At 43.3% G+C, this 17279-nt stretch overlaps 1 protein-coding gene across 15 annotated transcripts in view; it reads right to left on the reverse strand.

Annotated features, from left to right (window-relative positions):
- Window positions 1-1684: 1684 nt before the first annotated feature.
- The window catches only part of PBX3 (PBX homeobox 3), a 233544-nt gene continuing 217949 nt past the window's right edge, over window positions 1685-17279 (reverse strand). For 12 of the 15 annotated variants that reach the window (XM_083423860.1, XM_083423865.1, XM_083423853.1 and 9 more), the window contains 3 exons: window positions 14751-14863; window positions 13040-13129; window positions 1685-3516 (listed from right to left, as the gene is read on the reverse strand). In XM_083423860.1, coding sequence (XP_083279986.1) covers window positions 3424-3516; window positions 13040-13129; window positions 14751-14863 — 296 coding nt within the window. In that variant the 3' untranslated portion in view covers window positions 1685-3423. The remainder of the gene's footprint in view (window positions 3517-13039; window positions 13130-14750; window positions 14864-17279) is intronic. The other 3 variants (XM_083423855.1, XM_083423856.1, XM_083423854.1) reach the window with 1 other exon arrangement.

Genomic DNA, 17279 nt, shown 5'->3' on the forward strand with positions numbered 1-17279 from the left:
TCTGCCTTCATGGTAGAGTATGAATGCAAAGTGGGATGCGGGTGGCGCTGTGGTCTAAACCACAGAGCCTAGGGCTTGCCGATCAGAAGGTTGGCGGTTCGAATCCCCGCGACAGGGTGAGCTTCCATTGCTCGGTCCCTGCTTCTGCCCACCTAGCAGTTTGAAAGCACGTCAAAGTGCAAGTAGATAAATAGGTACTGCTCCAGTGGGAAGGTAAACGGTGTTTCCATGCACTGCTCTGGTTTTGCGAGAAGCGGCTTAGTCATGCTGGCCACATGATCCGGAAAAACTGTCTGTGGAAGTGGACAAATGCCGGCTTCCTCGGCCTGTAAAACGAGATGAGCGCTGCAACCCCAAAGTTTTCTGAGACTGGACTTAACTGTCATGGGTCCTTTACCTTTATGAATGGCAAAACTTGTGGTCCATTTTTACATTAAAGAAAAGGTATGGGAGTTGCTCCAGTAGTGGCAAAATGTGGGAATTCCCATAGCAACGGCCTTGAATGTACAGTGGTACCTCTAGTTATGAACTTAATTCGTTCCAGAGGTCCGTTCTTAACCTGAAACTGTTCTTAACTAGAGGCACGCTTTTGCTAATGGAGCCTCTTGCTGCCGCTGTGCCACCGGCACACAATTTCCGTTCTCATCCTGGGGCAAAGTTCTCAACTCGAAGTAACTCTTCCAGGTTGGCGGAGTTTGTAACGTGAAGCGTTTGTAACTCGAGGTACCACTGTAGCATGGAATCAAGGGGGTGGGGTGCTAGGGTGAAATACATGTGAATGTGACATTGAAACATTCACATTATTACACCCTAGGACAGAACTTTCCAAACTTTTCATGTTGGTGACACACTTTTTGCAACAGAGTAATTCAGTTTTACTTGAAAATCGGAGGTTAAACTAATCCCTTTCCAGCCCCGGGAGGAATGTGGGGAGTGTTCATGCGACACACCTACACACTGCAGCTGACACACTAATGTGTCACGACACACAATTTGGGAAGCTCTGCCCTAGGACAATGTTACCCAAACTTATTTTCCCCATGAACCAGTTGAAAATTGCTGAAGACCTCGGTGGACCACTCAGTGCTTTCTGTGCCTGTTGTAGAAATTGTAACACACTGTGCTAGGTACTGTATCATTTTAATTGTATTTTGTTGCTTCTTTTGTTTGCTTATATTGTGTTTTATTGTATTACAATTTGCATTCCACGTAATTCACACTGAAACACAAGGTTAGAAATAAAAGCAACAAAACTACATTTAAAAAACATTATAATGATTTAATGTTGCCATGGCATGAACGACCTGAATGAAACTCATGGACAGCTGATGGTCTGCAGACCACAGCCTGGCAACCCCTGTCCTAAGAGCAATGTCTCTGTAACATTAAGAAACAGTGATTAGTTATACACAGCTCAGTTTCTATTGCCTTGAGAAAAATGAAAGGATACACACATCTTTTCCTTTTAAACAGGTGTTGCTGAACCCCAACTCCCATCAGCCCCAACGAGCATGGCCAATGGTCAGGGATGACAGGAGTCAGGAGTCCAGAAAAATTTAGAGGGCTCTCCACCTGCCTGTCTTCAGGAACTCTTTGGGCTCCTGCCTCACTTCATCTATGCCAGCCCCTAACATTGCCAACTCCATCTTCCGCCGGCCAAAACAGGAAGAAAATGACGTCCACATTTTCAGTCATGAAAGCAAAAAGTTTATTCATGGTTCGAAACTACATAGAACTACCACAAGGAAGACTCTTCAATTCAGGGTGTAATCCAGTTAGAAAGTAACACGAAACGGTTTAATACATTAGAATCACTGCCACAAATTATTATTTTTTTCATTGAGTCGATCAGTTTCAGAATCGCATACCATACAAAAGAGAGAAGAAAAAGAAAAAGAAAAGAAAGAGCACCCAACCCACCCCCCTGCCCCCAATAATACAGGGTGAAATATACAGTACTGAATACTGAAACCTGTCTGCTTTACAATCCATTATTTGTTTTTTTTTCTCTTTTTCTTTTGCGTGAATTAGTATAGTAACAAGATGAAGAACATTCAAAATGTTTCTCTGTATTTACAAACAGTTTTACTGTTCTGTGTCAAATGTAAAGACCCAATGTTTCCACTTCAAAGCTTTCTCTCTCTATTTTTAATTGTTTTTGAAAGTTGCCAACGCAACCTGGATTTTAAAAAATGTTGTTGTTATTATTATTTAAAAGATTACAATGTACATTACATTTAATGAAGGGAAACAAAGAGTTAATTACAAGATGCAAGGGGGGAATTGATATAGGAAAAATCATTTTAAAAAAGGAGACGAACTACAGCGTGAGTATTGTTTAGAGGTAGTAGTGAGCACTCTAAGCTAAAGAACATGTTTCTATTGGTTCGTATGAGTTCGCATGAGGTAATAAAGCTGTGTTTTGATTGGTGAAATGTATAAATACTCTTTTGCTACACTATATACAACACTCAGGAGAATGGTGCCCGTTTGGCCTCTTTGCTGCCACTGAGGAACAGTGGCAAAACCCGGGGCAGATGCGCTCAGCACCCGGCTCATACTGTACAACCCAGTGGCTTTGCTTTTTGCAAAAAAATTGAGCAGCGAGCATCTCCATCTCCTGTGGATCATCTGTGCCTGCTGATGACCAACATATGGAGAGGCTTTGCACCATAGTGGACGTTAAAGAAGGGTTAAAAAGAATCAGCTTTCTAAGCTACTTTGCTAACAGTGGATCCCAACCAAAGCTAAGAAATGATGATGGAAGCTTCAAAAGCAAACAAAATAAAACCCTAATTACACAACTGCCTTTGAAATAAGGGTGACTGAGCAAAACATATCTCCACTCTAGAAGAGATATGAAGAAAAAGAAAGATTGGACACAATCAGCATCTGAATTTCCACTCCAGCTCTCACTGGAAGTTATGTTTAGGTGAGGTTACCCACAGCCTGGTTCTGCTGCTTGAGGTTAATCTTAAGAACAGTTCTTACTTATTACCCTTAAGGCCAAGAGGCTAGCAACTGGTAGGCCATCCTTTGGGGGGGAGGGGGGGAGAAAGTTGATAATAAATTATTTTTGCAAAATAGTTACAGGGTTACAAACAATGCTAAATCTTGGCCTAGTTGGATAAAGTGCTTGGTGGTTGCTGTTGTTGTTTTTTATTTTCATGGTGTGAATGTGCGCATCTTTGTGATATTTTAGGTACATATACAAATGATTTAAGATACCTTAAAAAAAAAACCCACACACAACACATTTATCGAGTTCTCTGGAAATGACAAGGTTTTACAGTAAAGCCAACAGTGGTTGGCTACAAAAAGCAATAACATTTCCTTGCTAGGTCTTCTTTTCCTTCTGGGATTCTGAATGCACCTACAGGAAGGCATCTCAGCTCAGGGTGAACGAAAAGTGTTGTGAGGAGATTAGTTAGAGGTATCAGAGTGCACACTGCCCGGGCCTTCTGTTGGGGAGGTCACAGAAGATGGAGTGGTTGCGTCCTGCCAGCCTCCATTTGCCTGCAGAGGGGAAGAAAAGACACCATCAGGCATATTAGCACTGCCACCGGCAAGCCCTGTGTTCCATGTGGGGCTGCCTCTGAACTGATCTGGATGCTTCAACAATGGCAGGATGCCATAGTCAACAGTTCTGGACAGATTCCCTTGTATATTACCGGTTTTAGAACAGCTACACAGGTTGCCAGTTTGAGGTCCAGTTTGAAGTGCTGTTTTTGTCTATACAGCTTTGGTTCTGATAATCTCAGGGAATGAAATTACAATGGTACCTCGGGTTACAAACACTTCGGGCTACAGACTCTGCAAACCCAGAAGTAGTATCTCGGGTTAAGAACTTTACCTCAGGGTGAGAAGAGAAATCGTGCGGTGGCGGCAGGAGGCCCCCATTAGCTAAAGTGGTCCCTCAGGTTAAAAACAGTTTCAGGTTAAGAACGGACCTCTGGAACAAATTAAGTTCGTAACCAGAGGTACCACTGTATCTGCTCTGAGTGGGTGGGGCAACCCAGTCAGATAGGCAGGGTATAAGTACAGTAACAAATTATTATACATTATGATATATCTCCTGCTGTATGACCTTCCCCCTAGCATTTGAGCAATTCTGAGTAGACCTTATTCCATGTTCCAATGTAGAGGGCAGGTTGGCTTCTATGAAGAGCAAGGCTTTCTTTGCAGCAGCTCCTCCAATGTTTTGGAACCCTCTCCTGACAGAAGGTTATTTAAACTCCTTCATCTGTCCTTTCAGAGATCTCAAGTAATAAGTAGTGCTTTTTAACTACAGTAGTTCAGTAACAATCTGGAGTTAGGGGGTGTGCAATGAGGTGGTCAAGTCTGCAAATGACATGTTATTCAAGGTGTCAAAAACAAAACCAGGTCATCCAAAAGAACATACCCAAATGATGATGAATGATGAAATGTGCTTTAATTGTATAAGTGTAAAGTGATGCAAACAATGATGAAAAAGTGATGCCCCCCCCAAAAAAAACCTCCTGACATTGACTGACCAAGAAAAGTATTTTGGAATTATGGTGGACAGCGCAGTTCATACGTTGACCCAGTGTGCAATGGGTGTGGAAAATATGACTTTTATGTTAGACAGTTTTAGAAAAGTGATAGAAAATAACACTGCCAATATCATAACACCAACAAAGAAATTCATGGTTCTTTTGTGTAGTTCTGATTGGCAGGAGATTCAGAACAGACAAAAGAAAGCAGTTATTCCAGCTGAACTCTGGAATTTGCCCTTTGAAGATGTGGTGAAGGCCACAACCTAGGTGACTTTAAAGGGGGACTGGACAAATCAATCACAGATATAGCTATCAATGGCTACTAGACATGATGGCCATACAATACCTTCAAGACTAGAGGCAGAAAGCCTCTGATTACCAGCTGGCTAGGGAACAATGGCGGGAGACTGCTTTGTGCTCATGTCCTGCTTGTGAGAATTGAAGGATGGACAGGGCCAGCCCAAGATGTTATGGCATTTGAGGCAAGTCACAAAATGGTGACCACCCCCACCAGGGAACAAGGGGTGAGTGAAGATCTACATGGGGAACAAGAGTGGGAGGAGACCAACAACGCCTCCTATTCACCAAAAGGCAGCTGCACCGCAGCAGCAGGTGTTTTATTCCTTGGAGGCTAGATCTGTTGCCCCTGTGGATCCTGCCATCTGAGGCAGTCACCTCACCTTGCCCTCACGGGTGGGCTGGCCTTGCTTCTAGCAAAGCCCTTCTTCTGTTCACATGATCCTATGCACATGGTTTACTGAGAGTGTTTTATATGGGTTTGGTAAAACACTATGAAGTTTTATGAACTCACCATCCAAGGGCTCCCCCTTGCTATGTACCAACCACCTGTCCCCCATTCCCAGGCAAAACCGAGGCCAAGGGAGCTCAACACTTGACCTCAGATACTTCCACGTATGCACCAGACATTCTGGATTTCCACTTCTCAACATCAGGTCTCTTGCCAGATCCACACCTTCCCCAACATATCAGATTTTCCAGTGGGGAATGCTTGCTACTAGGGCTGCTCAGTGGGTGTTTTCTCCACCCACGGACAGTGGAGAAAAATATCACTGTGCCATGCTGGTGGGAGCAACAAGCAGAAGTGTTTGTTAGGTGAGAAGAGGCCTGAGTTGGCACTGCGGAATGCGTACTGAGAAACACAGCACTGTAAGGCATATGGTCTACTATGGAAGTGACAATATAGACCACTGCTCACTGGAATGCAAAGGGATTGTGTTTATTACTAACAAGGTGTCCCATTGGGTTAAGGACCTGCCTGATAGCTGTGAGCCAAATCGTTCCTGGTCTGGCTCCAGGCTGGGCAACCAAGCCTCCTGCAATTACAGCCACGCTGTGCCAAGCAAAGGCTGACGAACAAGTTCATACAGTAAAAGCTTTTGTTCAATTTCTTTTAAAAGGAGGGGCCAAATCAGAATTAGAGAAGATTTTGAATTTTACAAATGGTTATTGTTGTTTTCTGCAAAAAGGTATTTGCTTCTGAAACTAAAGATTCCTCTCACCCCCACAGCCACGATTGCTTCAGACAAACTAGGAGGCAGAATTGAGTCTTTTGTGTTTGTAACTCTGGCCTGCGGAATTCAGAAGGTGTTTAGGCACATTCTCTTTAAGAAAATTCTTCCCCTTCCCTGCTCTAGGCTTGTCGTCCTCCCCCCCCGCTACCCCCCCCCTAGGCCCAGGTTCTGGCTCCCTGCCTATTCCAGATGTTGAGCAATGGGTGTGTGCACAGTGTCCAATTCAACAAGGCCCTGGGCTTAGCCAGTGACCCAAGGCTCTTCTAGCAATGTAACTATCTAAAAAAAAAGGGGGGGGGGAGAAGAGAGAAGGGGAGAAACTCTAACACAGTTGGATCTTAATTTCATTTTTAAAAGTCTTCCTTCTGGGCACATGTCAGAGCCATTTACAAGGCCAGTTGAGACAAGTCCCGAGCTTCCCTCCAACCGCAATAATCTTTGAGCAAAAGCCAGGAGGGCGGGAGGAGAAGCAGAAGCAAGCACCCTATTCTGATCTATTTTCCAATTACCCATAAACAGAATTCCTCCCCGCTCTCCCTTTCAGATGCTGCTTCCTGTCTTGGGCTGCTGCTGGCCCCCCAACGCATTAGACCTGCATCAGCAATAACAGTGCTCAGAAACAAATTCGCCTTCTGTCTCGGCCCATCGAGGCAATTGCTGAAATCAATGTCTGATCAGATTTCTGCTGTGGCAGACAGCTTGTCGCTACATATTTTTATGTCAGTCAAGAAGAGGGAGGCGCAGGCTTCGTGAGTTGGGGGGACGCTGAGTGGAAGTGACGGGCGCAGGCCTTACTGGCGCTTGCTGGAGCAAGGCAGGCTGACTCCGAGCGCTCCCGGCACATGATAGCCTTTGCAGGGATCTCTTCCTATGCCCAACACACCTCCCCACCAAACAGGAAAGGTTAGAGCATGGGTACGTTGTTGGCAAAATGGCCTTCCACCAAAGCAAGTGGCAGAAGAACCATTGCTCCACTCTGTCAGTAGTACCTTACTGTGCAGAACATGGAGAAAAGAGCAGTAACACCCACAGATCACAAGCTTGCGAAGGTAAAAGGCACCCTCTGCTTACTCTTCCTGCTCTCTTTTAGTGTGTTTAAATTTTCGTTTTTATCTTCCCTCCCAACGTATGTAAATCTACTTAAGAGAAGAGAGAAAACTCTCATGCAGATACGAGTCTAAAGATATTCCATCTGAAGTAAACATCATTCCCTCTTTATCCAAATTTATAAACAACAAATGTACAATATTTTTACTCGCCTTGGCAGCTGGGGGAGAGGTTGTCAGCTAGCATTTATCCTCTCCCTCTCTCTCTCTCTCTCTCCCCCCCCCCACCCCAAATAAATTAATCCTTACTCTGGTGGTTTGAGATTATGCACTGTATAATACAACAGTGCCTTATCAGACCTCATCAGTGAAGATGGAATTCATGTCTGTAAAATGCTGCAGGCAATCAGGGTTTCATATTTTATCATGTTGATAAGGATATCGCAAATTCTCTGAAGCATTTCAAAACACTTAAATGAAAAAGGGAGAAATGTGACTAAAAGGCTTTTTATATGGTTTGTTGTGGGTTATTATGAGTTATTTATAAACCCCCAAAAAGAAAGATTTGACATTTCAAATGGAAAAAAGATTTGAGTATTTAATGGGACTTCTCTCCCCCCCCCCCATTTGAATGTCTTCAATCACATTTTAAATCATTAATATTTACTCTTGTGGCAAGTGGAAGACTGGGGTTGGGGGTGGGGAAGGAGAGTGGGGAGAGAAAAGGCCTCTGAATCTCTCTCAGGCTATATAGTATTTTATAGACATCACTTCCATCCCTTCATAGCCTGGCTTATTGTTTGCAGGTTCTGTTCCTGCCTCATCAACCATTCTTACACAGCACCAAGGTGTGTATTCACAGCTGTGCACTGGTGCTGAAGATGTGAGAATGTGCTTGTTTGCCATATGATTGCCAAAGGATGCTTTTTATTCACAGGTAATGCTTGAATAATTCACAAAACCACCCAAAGGATGGTGAGTCGTATTTATATAGCGCTTCACACATCCAGGGGTGTCCCAAAGCAATTGCAGTAATAAAACACACACACACATACACACACATGCGCGCACACACACACACTTATGGAAAAGATTAACGTGAAAGTGCTCATTAAAGGAAAAGTAATCTAAAGCAGTGCAAAATGTCCACACAGACCCTCCAGGCAGGATGAACACCAGGAGCTACCAAAAGCCATAGAGCAGAGGCTCCTTCTTCCTACGGTGGTGTGTTCCCTTGTTGTCTTCATTCTCCAGGTTGCCCTGGGAATGTGACCAAGATCTCCTTTGTGAGTTCTACACAATTGCTCCCATACCACTGCATGTATGCTTAAAGGCTTCTGACCATGTGCTTGGTTTTTGATGTAATTTACTTGTCATGCAAGTGAAGGGTCTCCCAGAAGGCCAGAGATCACTTGTATGGTGAGCAAACATGAGAGTTAGGATGAAATCATGTAGGCAAGAAGCCATTGCACATACTCAGGGCGATGTGGGACCAAATCCACAGCAGCGGCATCCATACCACTAAAGGTAAGGGTAAAAGGGAATTTCAATCTGCCTCTCAAGATTCAAATAATCCTGGCTTTAGAATTCTACCTCCATGAACTTGGTACAGCTGAATGCATTTGACCAAGTCCATCCAATCCTGCCTCTGCATGGGGACATACAGTCCATTCTGTTGATTCCCATGCAGACTTTTTAGGATAATTCCATAAAATCTTTAAAACTTTGTATGCAGAAATGCAAATTTTATGTTGCAAACCACCTGTGATCTTTGGATGAAGTGCTATATAAATGTAATCAATGATGATGATGATGATGATGATGATGATGATGATAAAACTGATTAAATAAATTTTAAGACGTTATATAGGCAGGTTCTACATACTAAGTGATTTGTAGGCTGTGTTTTGTTTGTTTTGCCTTTTCCCTTAGTTAAAAGGGTCAAGCTAAGAGCAGCTTTGAAGCACAGCACCTCCACCACACCAAGTAAGTGCTGCAGGCAGTGGCATGCAGTAGAATTTTCTACAGGCGAACAGTTAGGGCCAGAGGCACCAGCTTGTGAGGGTGATTGGAGAGATGTCATGACGTTGATCATGTGCCTCCCTCCCCAAGCCAGGCAGGCAAACAAGCACATTCTCCCCAAGCCAAACCATGACATTGATCATTGTGCCTCCCTCCCCAAGCCAGGCAGAAGGGCTCTGACAGGATGTTAAACTCTCTTGTCTTGTCTCATTCCCAAAGTTGAGTGAGCTTTGGGAAGGTGGCCGGAGGGCTACTGGACTCATTGGAGCATTGTGCTTCCTGGGCTTTGGGAAAGAGGCACCAGGGGAATATTTAGGGGACTAACCTAGTCCCCCTAGTAGTCCACTGACTGTACATCACTGGCTGCAAGGGGTGGCAGCATGTTGCTACCTGTGTCCCAGTATGCACAATGGCACACTCAAAGGGACCTTATGTAGTAGAAAAGATGATCTGCCCCAGCGGTACATGGGGCAGGCTCGCCCACCCCCACACAATGTTTCTTTGTATGTACAATTATATCAGAAGTGATGTGCGGCTCCTAATGTAACAACAAACGTCTCACAACAAATGAAACTGATCTGTAGAAAATGTAACTTGAAAAAAGAAGTGATGTGTGGCTTCTCCCTACCATATTTAAAAAGGCATTTTTACCCAGCCCAGTGGAGGTGCTGCAGTTAAGAAAAAATATAAAGGAACTCATAGACCACCTTGTTAATAGAGCCTCAAGTTACAGATTGTAACAGTGCTTTGAAAGAGAGCTGTGTCCATAGAGCTGTGGACTAAACCACAATGCTATGCCCTATTCCCAGTATTGCTTGAAAGTTTGTGCCAAACTGTGGAGTGAATAAGACCCTCCCCGCATCCCCAGAGCACAGGGTTTTGGACCTGCACATGGCTTTAGAACTCTACTCCTGCCATGGACTTGGACAAATAATTCATTCTTCCTCAACTTTGTGTCACATACAGAAGATCACAGTCTTGCATCCTGCAATAGTCCACAAGAACTGCAACTGCTGAGATTATCAACTTACACTTTAATGGGCTGCACCAATTCAGACTGGTGGGAAGGGCTTACATGACAGAATGCTCATTTATATCCCTCAAGTATTTGCTTTACATAGAAAACTAGAATGTCAGTGAGAAAGCTAGGCTATAGCACCTCACCCTGATTTCTAGTTTTTTATGTGCAGAGAATGTACAGAGGAACTTCAACCATGCAAGCCCCTACTTGCGACCTGAAGAGGTATAGCCCAGACCCAGGTTTTCCACCTTGGTGTCAACGAAGTTAAAGACTGCATGTTCTGTACTCACAGTCCAGGAAGGGGATTAGAACCCCCACCTCATCCAAAATCATGCCCTGAAAAGGTGAGGAAGTCCACCCTTTTACTCCATGAGAAATAAGAAAAAAGAAAGAAGAAAAAAAGAGAGAGAAAGAGATTAAATGATACAGAACGGAAACTATCTTTAGTAAGCAGCCCTTGGTTTTTTAACTGAAACATGGTATAATATGGACTTGACTGAACAGCACTTTTTATATCATACAAGATTAAAATTGCTACATAAATAATTAATAACCATGACTCAATGGTGCCACCCATAAGTCCTAGATTTAGCTTGATCCACAGTCACTTCCTTTCTGTTAATGAATAACAAGGACAAATAACTTTTATGAAGAAAATTATAGCCTTCTAGGAAATGCTACAATGGATTCATTATCATCAATTTGAAGGGCAGGCTGACCCCCTTGGGTGAGAGAAGTTGATCCATGGGAATTTTTCCCAGAGTGTATTAAGCCAAACCCACTAACTTGTCCTAGTTTCCCATTTGATTATCTTATTTTGCCTGCTGTTCTACAGGTATAAGAAAGCAGGGAAGGAACTCAGATGCACACCACCCACACGGGATCTCTACTTGTGTGCCTGATTCACATTTTGACGTCTTTGCCAAAGACTCTACAAAGGTGGAAGGGATAGATCACATGATAGCCTTACACACTTCAGGAATGGGCACTCTCCTGGAAAACAAAGGAAATATAGGAACACAGGAAGCTGCCTTACACAGAGTTGTCCATTGGTCTGTCAAGCAGCTTTCCAGGTTTTCAGTCAGAAAAACTTCCTTAACCCTACCTGGAGTTGTTCTGCCACTGTGTGAAGGCCCTTCCCCGATACTTAAGCTTCTAACAGAGTGACTTTTAACACCCCCACCCCTCAGAAGAGACATTGTCAGTCCATAAGAAAGTTGTTAGGGGTATGGACCCCTCCCTACTTATTGATTTGGGTGAGGTGAGGTAGGGGACATACAGTGCATGAGACGACCTTAGAGGGAAAAGTCTCATCTGGCAGCAGTAGCACTTTGTGAGTTTGTTAGTTGTGATATATGAAGGCCAGGGTGCCCTTGATATTTTTTAACTTGCAATACCACAAACATATTTAACGCTATATCTACAGGCTATGAGCTATAGGCCTATACCTTTTACCTTCTCTTACCAAATTCATACTGAAATTTCCATCTGCTGATTTTTTACATCTTCTCAGCTAAACACTACTCTGCACACACATTCATCCCTCTAGGTTTAATTTATTTGTTACCTTTGTATCCTGGCTTTCTATCAAAATGGCACTCAAGGTGACTAAGAACAGTAATATAAAAAGTAAAAACGAAAACATGTACATGAAAACATATGTAGAAGCAAATGCACGTTTGCAGTGGCTGAGTCAGCGAATGAAGCCTGTGGTGTGTTTGAAGAACAACAACAAGCAGAAGGTCATCAGAAGGGTGCCTAGATGGGCCTCTCTCGGCAAGGAGCTCCATAGCTTATTAGTTATTTTATTATATACTGCCTTTCTACCACGGCTGTTAGGAACAGACACAGAGAACCAGAGAATTGTAAAGTTGGAAGGGACCACAAGGATCATCTAGTCCAGCCCCCTGCAGTGCAGGAATCTTGTGCCCAGCATGGTACTCAAACCCTGGGATTAACAGTCTCATGCATGAATGCTTGAGGTATCCCAGCCTTATAAGTTCAGGTGTTGGTTGTACATAACAAATGGCCCCTTGAAGATCTTAAAACCTTTAATGGGGGAACACTGTCTTCCAGAAAATGCAAATAGCATAGGTTTGTAGGTCAGAGTCAGCACTTTGAATTGTGTCCCAGATACAGACTGGCAACCAGTGAAGCTCTTGGTACATGGGATACATGTTCTGTAGGTTTCTCTAATGCTTCAAACCTGTAAATAAAATGTATGACCACAGAGAAGAGCATGACAAAAGAAAAGAGGAAGTTATGAGAGCCAGAGCCAGGTTGGGGGTGGGGTGGGGGGAGGTCCTAGCAAAGTGCCCTGGGGTGACTTCTCCATCCATGCTGGTGGCCTTGGCCAGTTGTTTGCCCACCCAGCTCTGCGCTTAACTGGGGGCAGCAGCTACAGCTGGAAAACCATCTGCCATTTTAATTTTCCCGCAGGTAGAAAATTCAAGCAGCACCCAAGGTGAGCAGTGCCAGGTGTTTGGATCTCAGCAGCTGCTCATGGATGCTGGGCACTGCTGCTTTCCCTAGAAATAGCGCTTCCAACAAAGTAAACCTTTTGAAAGTAATAGACCCAATGAATGTTCATTTGTTTCAATGAGTCTACTCTTAATAAAACATAGTTGAATGCAATCAATTCTCTGTTACCTAGCTTCATCTTACACAGGGTAGCATTCTTGTTTGCATCACCAAGAGGAGGCTTGGAAAGAACTTTTCATCTCATTGGGACAAGGAGCTTCCTCTCCCAGAGAGCCCTTGTGTGCCCCACACTATGAAGCTCAAGTCCACAGCATAGGAAAATAGCATTAAGAAATGCTGCAATAATGCATGTATCAGTGACTCCATTTGCCTAACACCATGCATGCTGCTCTCCAAACAACTGTTGCCAATGGTACTCACATTTAAATTATGTGGACTGTACAGCGAATTTCCTCCCAAGCCATCACTGTATCCTCCCGTCTGATTGATAACATGACGCAGTGTATCCACCTGCAAGGGCAGATGAGCAAACAAGAATAATCTCATCATTCAAAAACAAAAAAATCTACCAGCACACTAACACTTAAAATTCAAAATTATTTCTAACATGGAAAAGAATGGGGTGGGGGTTGATGATGATGTGAGAGAGAGAGTTTCACAGAAAGACAAGCCTATCAATCTAGGGCAAGTGGCACATGTTTGTATGATAACTGAACGCACATGCTAAAAAAACACACATAAGGAGGCACAACTTTGCTCAGGAGGATATGTAGTGTACCATAGATTTCCTTTGGGATCCGCCGTGCAAGCCCTGTGTCCCTACCATATCCAAAACAAGTTGCAGAGCCATCCTCAAGACTAAAATTGATGCCCTTCATAAGGCAAAGGGCTTGGCTCAGGATGAGCTGCTACTGCATGTCTTGGCATTACTCTCTCTACTGCTGATTCCTTTAAACTGGCAGCACAGTTCTGAGAATTATGGACAGTATAAGAGGGTAAAGTGCAGGGTACTGGAGCAGGGAATTTGCAACTTGCCCGTATTTACTGCTTCAGGGTGGTTTGCAGAACTTGGGGGGCAAGCAGAATGTTCAGTTTGGTGAGATGGCAGGAGGAAGTTGCTTTGGCATATGACAAGGTTTTTCAGGATAACAGCTGGGGGTTGCTAAGACCCAGCAAGAGAGGGGGAACTGGTGTTTTACAGGCAATGAAGGGATTTGGGGAAGAGAACTGCAAAATGAACAAGGTTATTCATTTTAGACACCAAATACCACCTCCCCTCTCCCCGAACTGGCCATTTCTTTGTGGAAAACATGTTGCCCTTACGTACCTACTGTGTGGGGACAATTGACCCTGTCTAAGACCCATTGCTTAGACACTACTGCACCAAAAACGGGGGCGGGGGGAATCCCAATAGTGTCCTGCAATCTAGATAAATTATGTCTTTGAAGCTCATGTGCATATACTCATATGGCACACATTTCTACTTCTGCTAGCCAAGTTAGAGGACCAGACACTATTCAGAGCACTGAAACAGTATCCCTTAAACTAACAAAGACCTGAGATTATATCAAGGGATCTCACAGCCAATTTTTTTACAGTGCCAGACTTTTGGTCATGCGCCATTGCAGAAAATACACAGACCTGGAGGTCCTAGATGAACAGGTTAATCTTGTTTGAATGAGAACTGAGAACACAATGCATTTGAACACACACACACAGCTCAGCTAAATCAGTTTTTGAAATTAAAATATGTAACAAAGGGAGATTCCATAAACAAAGCAAAAAAAGAAGTCGTCACAATAAATAAAAGCTTTAGTGTTGATAGCCAAACAACACACCCAACCCAACGCCATGAGCTCAAGCCAGAGCCGAACTGCATTCACAAAGCTTGAAAAGTTTCAAATTGGGGAAAGGGAGGAAGCCAGCTCTTTTCATTGGTAAGATTCAGTGCTGTGAGGAGCCAACATTGATTAATTTTTGTAATAAATAGGAAGGCCCAATTAAAAGGTGAAAATTGTTGTTGGATTGTTTTTGTTTGTTTGCCTTTTATTTTTATCCTCTTTTAAAATAAAGCCCAAACCATACCCTGCTAAAGAGGCCTTAATCGGGGGGAGGGGCGTTTTTCTCCTACCTGTGATTGCACATTGGCTCCGACTTGGGACCCCTGGTAAGAATCCCCATTCAGACTCTGCATGTTCATGAACATGTCCCCAGAATTAGGGAGGTTAAAAGAACCCGAAGAACCTGGAAAGGAAAGAGTTAAGTAGCTGAATAAAAGAGAGTGGCAAACATCATATGTCTACCCCAAAAGACCTCCAAAAAGACAAGGGGAATAAGGAGGATGAGAGAGGAGAAGAGAGGAGAAGAGAGGAGAGGAGAAGAGAGGAGAAGAAAATCCTTTGCAGAGAATGACACCCCATAAAATCAAAGAGGGCCACAGACTAAGAGAGATCAACACAAATTACTCAAATGAATTTCATGAAGCAGCATATAATATACCCCAAGTATTTTTGGACCCTTTAGATTAAAAAAAAAACCAAATGGGGCAAGATTTATGAAAGTCATAGAGCTGTTAAAATCTAAAGTTCTTGATGGTCCTTTAAAAAGAAACACTCAAGCACTCAGTTATCTTGAAGATTTTACATTCTTTACTTAAAATAATAGTACCCTTCCTGAGCTACACCTACAGGCTCTGCCTTCTACCATATTATATATCAGATATAAACATGCTTTAGTTTCCCAATTGCTTGGAATCTGAATGAGATAGAGAATTTAATTCATTATGTACTGAAGTACCAAGGGAAAAATGGGTGGAAATTTTCTGTGAAAATCTGATTGGCCGGGAGTTGTCTCCAATGGTTGTCTCTGATTGGTCAAGGATTGTCTCTCTCTGGAAAATAATGGTCATCATGACTAACTTAAGTTATACAGTCGTACCTCCGTTTACGTAACCCTCTGGTACGTAAACTTTGGGATGCGCGCGTGGCAAACCTGGAAGTATTTTACCGGGTTTCACCGCGCACAAATGCGGAGAAGGAGTCCTCGGGTTGCAGAAACCTCAGGATCCGACTGTACCTCCGGAACGGATCCTGACTGCAACTGGAGGTACCACTGTATAAATCTCAACAGGTTTCCTAAGCAAAACCTAGCTGGATACAACCGCAAGAGAGCCCAAGACAGTTTTCCTGCATGTTGAACAACTTCCTTGTGTAAGCAGTGCTATGTACACCTGTAAATAAGGATTTCCATCTTTCTCACTAGTTGCTGCTGCAGCACATAGTGATTTCCCTTCCCAAGTTTATTGTTTGCTCAACTGGACTACTCATGTGATCTGCTAAACACAAGTGGGTATGGTCAAACATAATGGAGCAAGCTAGTCCTTAGTAACACTCACTGTGTGACATTTCCACATGGGTACTTTTTTGGGGGGAAAGTACTGCATTATGGTTGCCACACAGCTCTGAAGGTCCTTCTCCCGGGGGCTTTCTGAAACCAAACTTGTCTCAACATCTTCCAGAAGTATTCTAAGATCTGGTTCATACATGCAGACTTATCACTTGAACTTAAGGCACAGACTTCCATGGAATAAGCAAGGCTTTCCCATGTGAGAATGGGCCATCCAGTATGTTACTACTACAGACAGAACTTTGGCAGCACCATCAGCACAACACTACCTATGAATCCTCAAGTGACAGTAAGTAAAGGCGGATAAATCAACCAACATCCCTGCATGTAGGACCTTCATTCCAGGATGAGCTTTGGCAATTGGGTTCTTCAGGCTGCTATGTGCTATTTCACATTATAAGAACTGTTAATACTAGGGAAGCAATGTTTAGCTGATTACACTGAATCAGTGACCCCTATGAGTCAGGGAGGAGTATTTTAAAAATATAAATGGCTATAAAAACTGGAAAATGGCAAGAATCACCTTAAAAGGAGCATCTTAAAAGCACTCTATTTTCTCTCACACACAGAAGGGAACATCTCTTCTAAGAGGATTCCTGCTATGTTGCCATCTAAAAGTGATTGTGTTTACCTGGATACTAATACATGCAAATTCATTTGATAGTTGATCAACTAAAACTCATAAGGTTAACTGATTAACATTGATTTTAGCAGGCAGCAGCCCTAATAAATACTAATCTGGCTGTTTTATAATTCAGGCTCCCATAAGCAAAGAAATGTTAGTGGGAGCCAATTTCCCAGGGCAGTGGAGAAACAGACTTAAGGTCTTATAGTGCAGTTTTGCTCTGCATGCAAAAGAGCTGTTCTCTGCAGAAGTTCTTAGAAGCTACATGCACTGCCCCTCCCCAACCCCCAGGCAGTGGCTCCCTTTAGGTGCCATCACTAAATACCCAAGAAAAGTCTTATAGTGAGCATGGGGGTTTAATGCCTCCTTAGGATGGAAATGGCTGCTAATTGCTAATTAAGTTGATTTGTTCTCATCAGAAGAAGCCACCTCTTATTTAGTTTGTCACTTAGCTTTGCTATTTCTAGTTTTAAGGAGGCTTCTCTGTGGTTACACTGCATCAAAACAGAGCAGCATTTGCTTTGGTGCAAACATAAGAAGAGATGTCTCTTTGGACTACTGTTTTCTTGTTAGTACTATATGCAGTGGCACCGCATTGCCAGGAAATCCTCCCGAAAGGAAGTCACAACA

The sequence above is a fragment of the Podarcis tiliguerta genome (genome assembly GCF_965153285.1).
Source record: "Podarcis tiliguerta genome assembly, chromosome: Z".
In the NCBI taxonomy this organism is placed as follows: domain Eukaryota; kingdom Metazoa; phylum Chordata; class Lepidosauria; order Squamata; family Lacertidae; genus Podarcis; species Podarcis tiliguerta.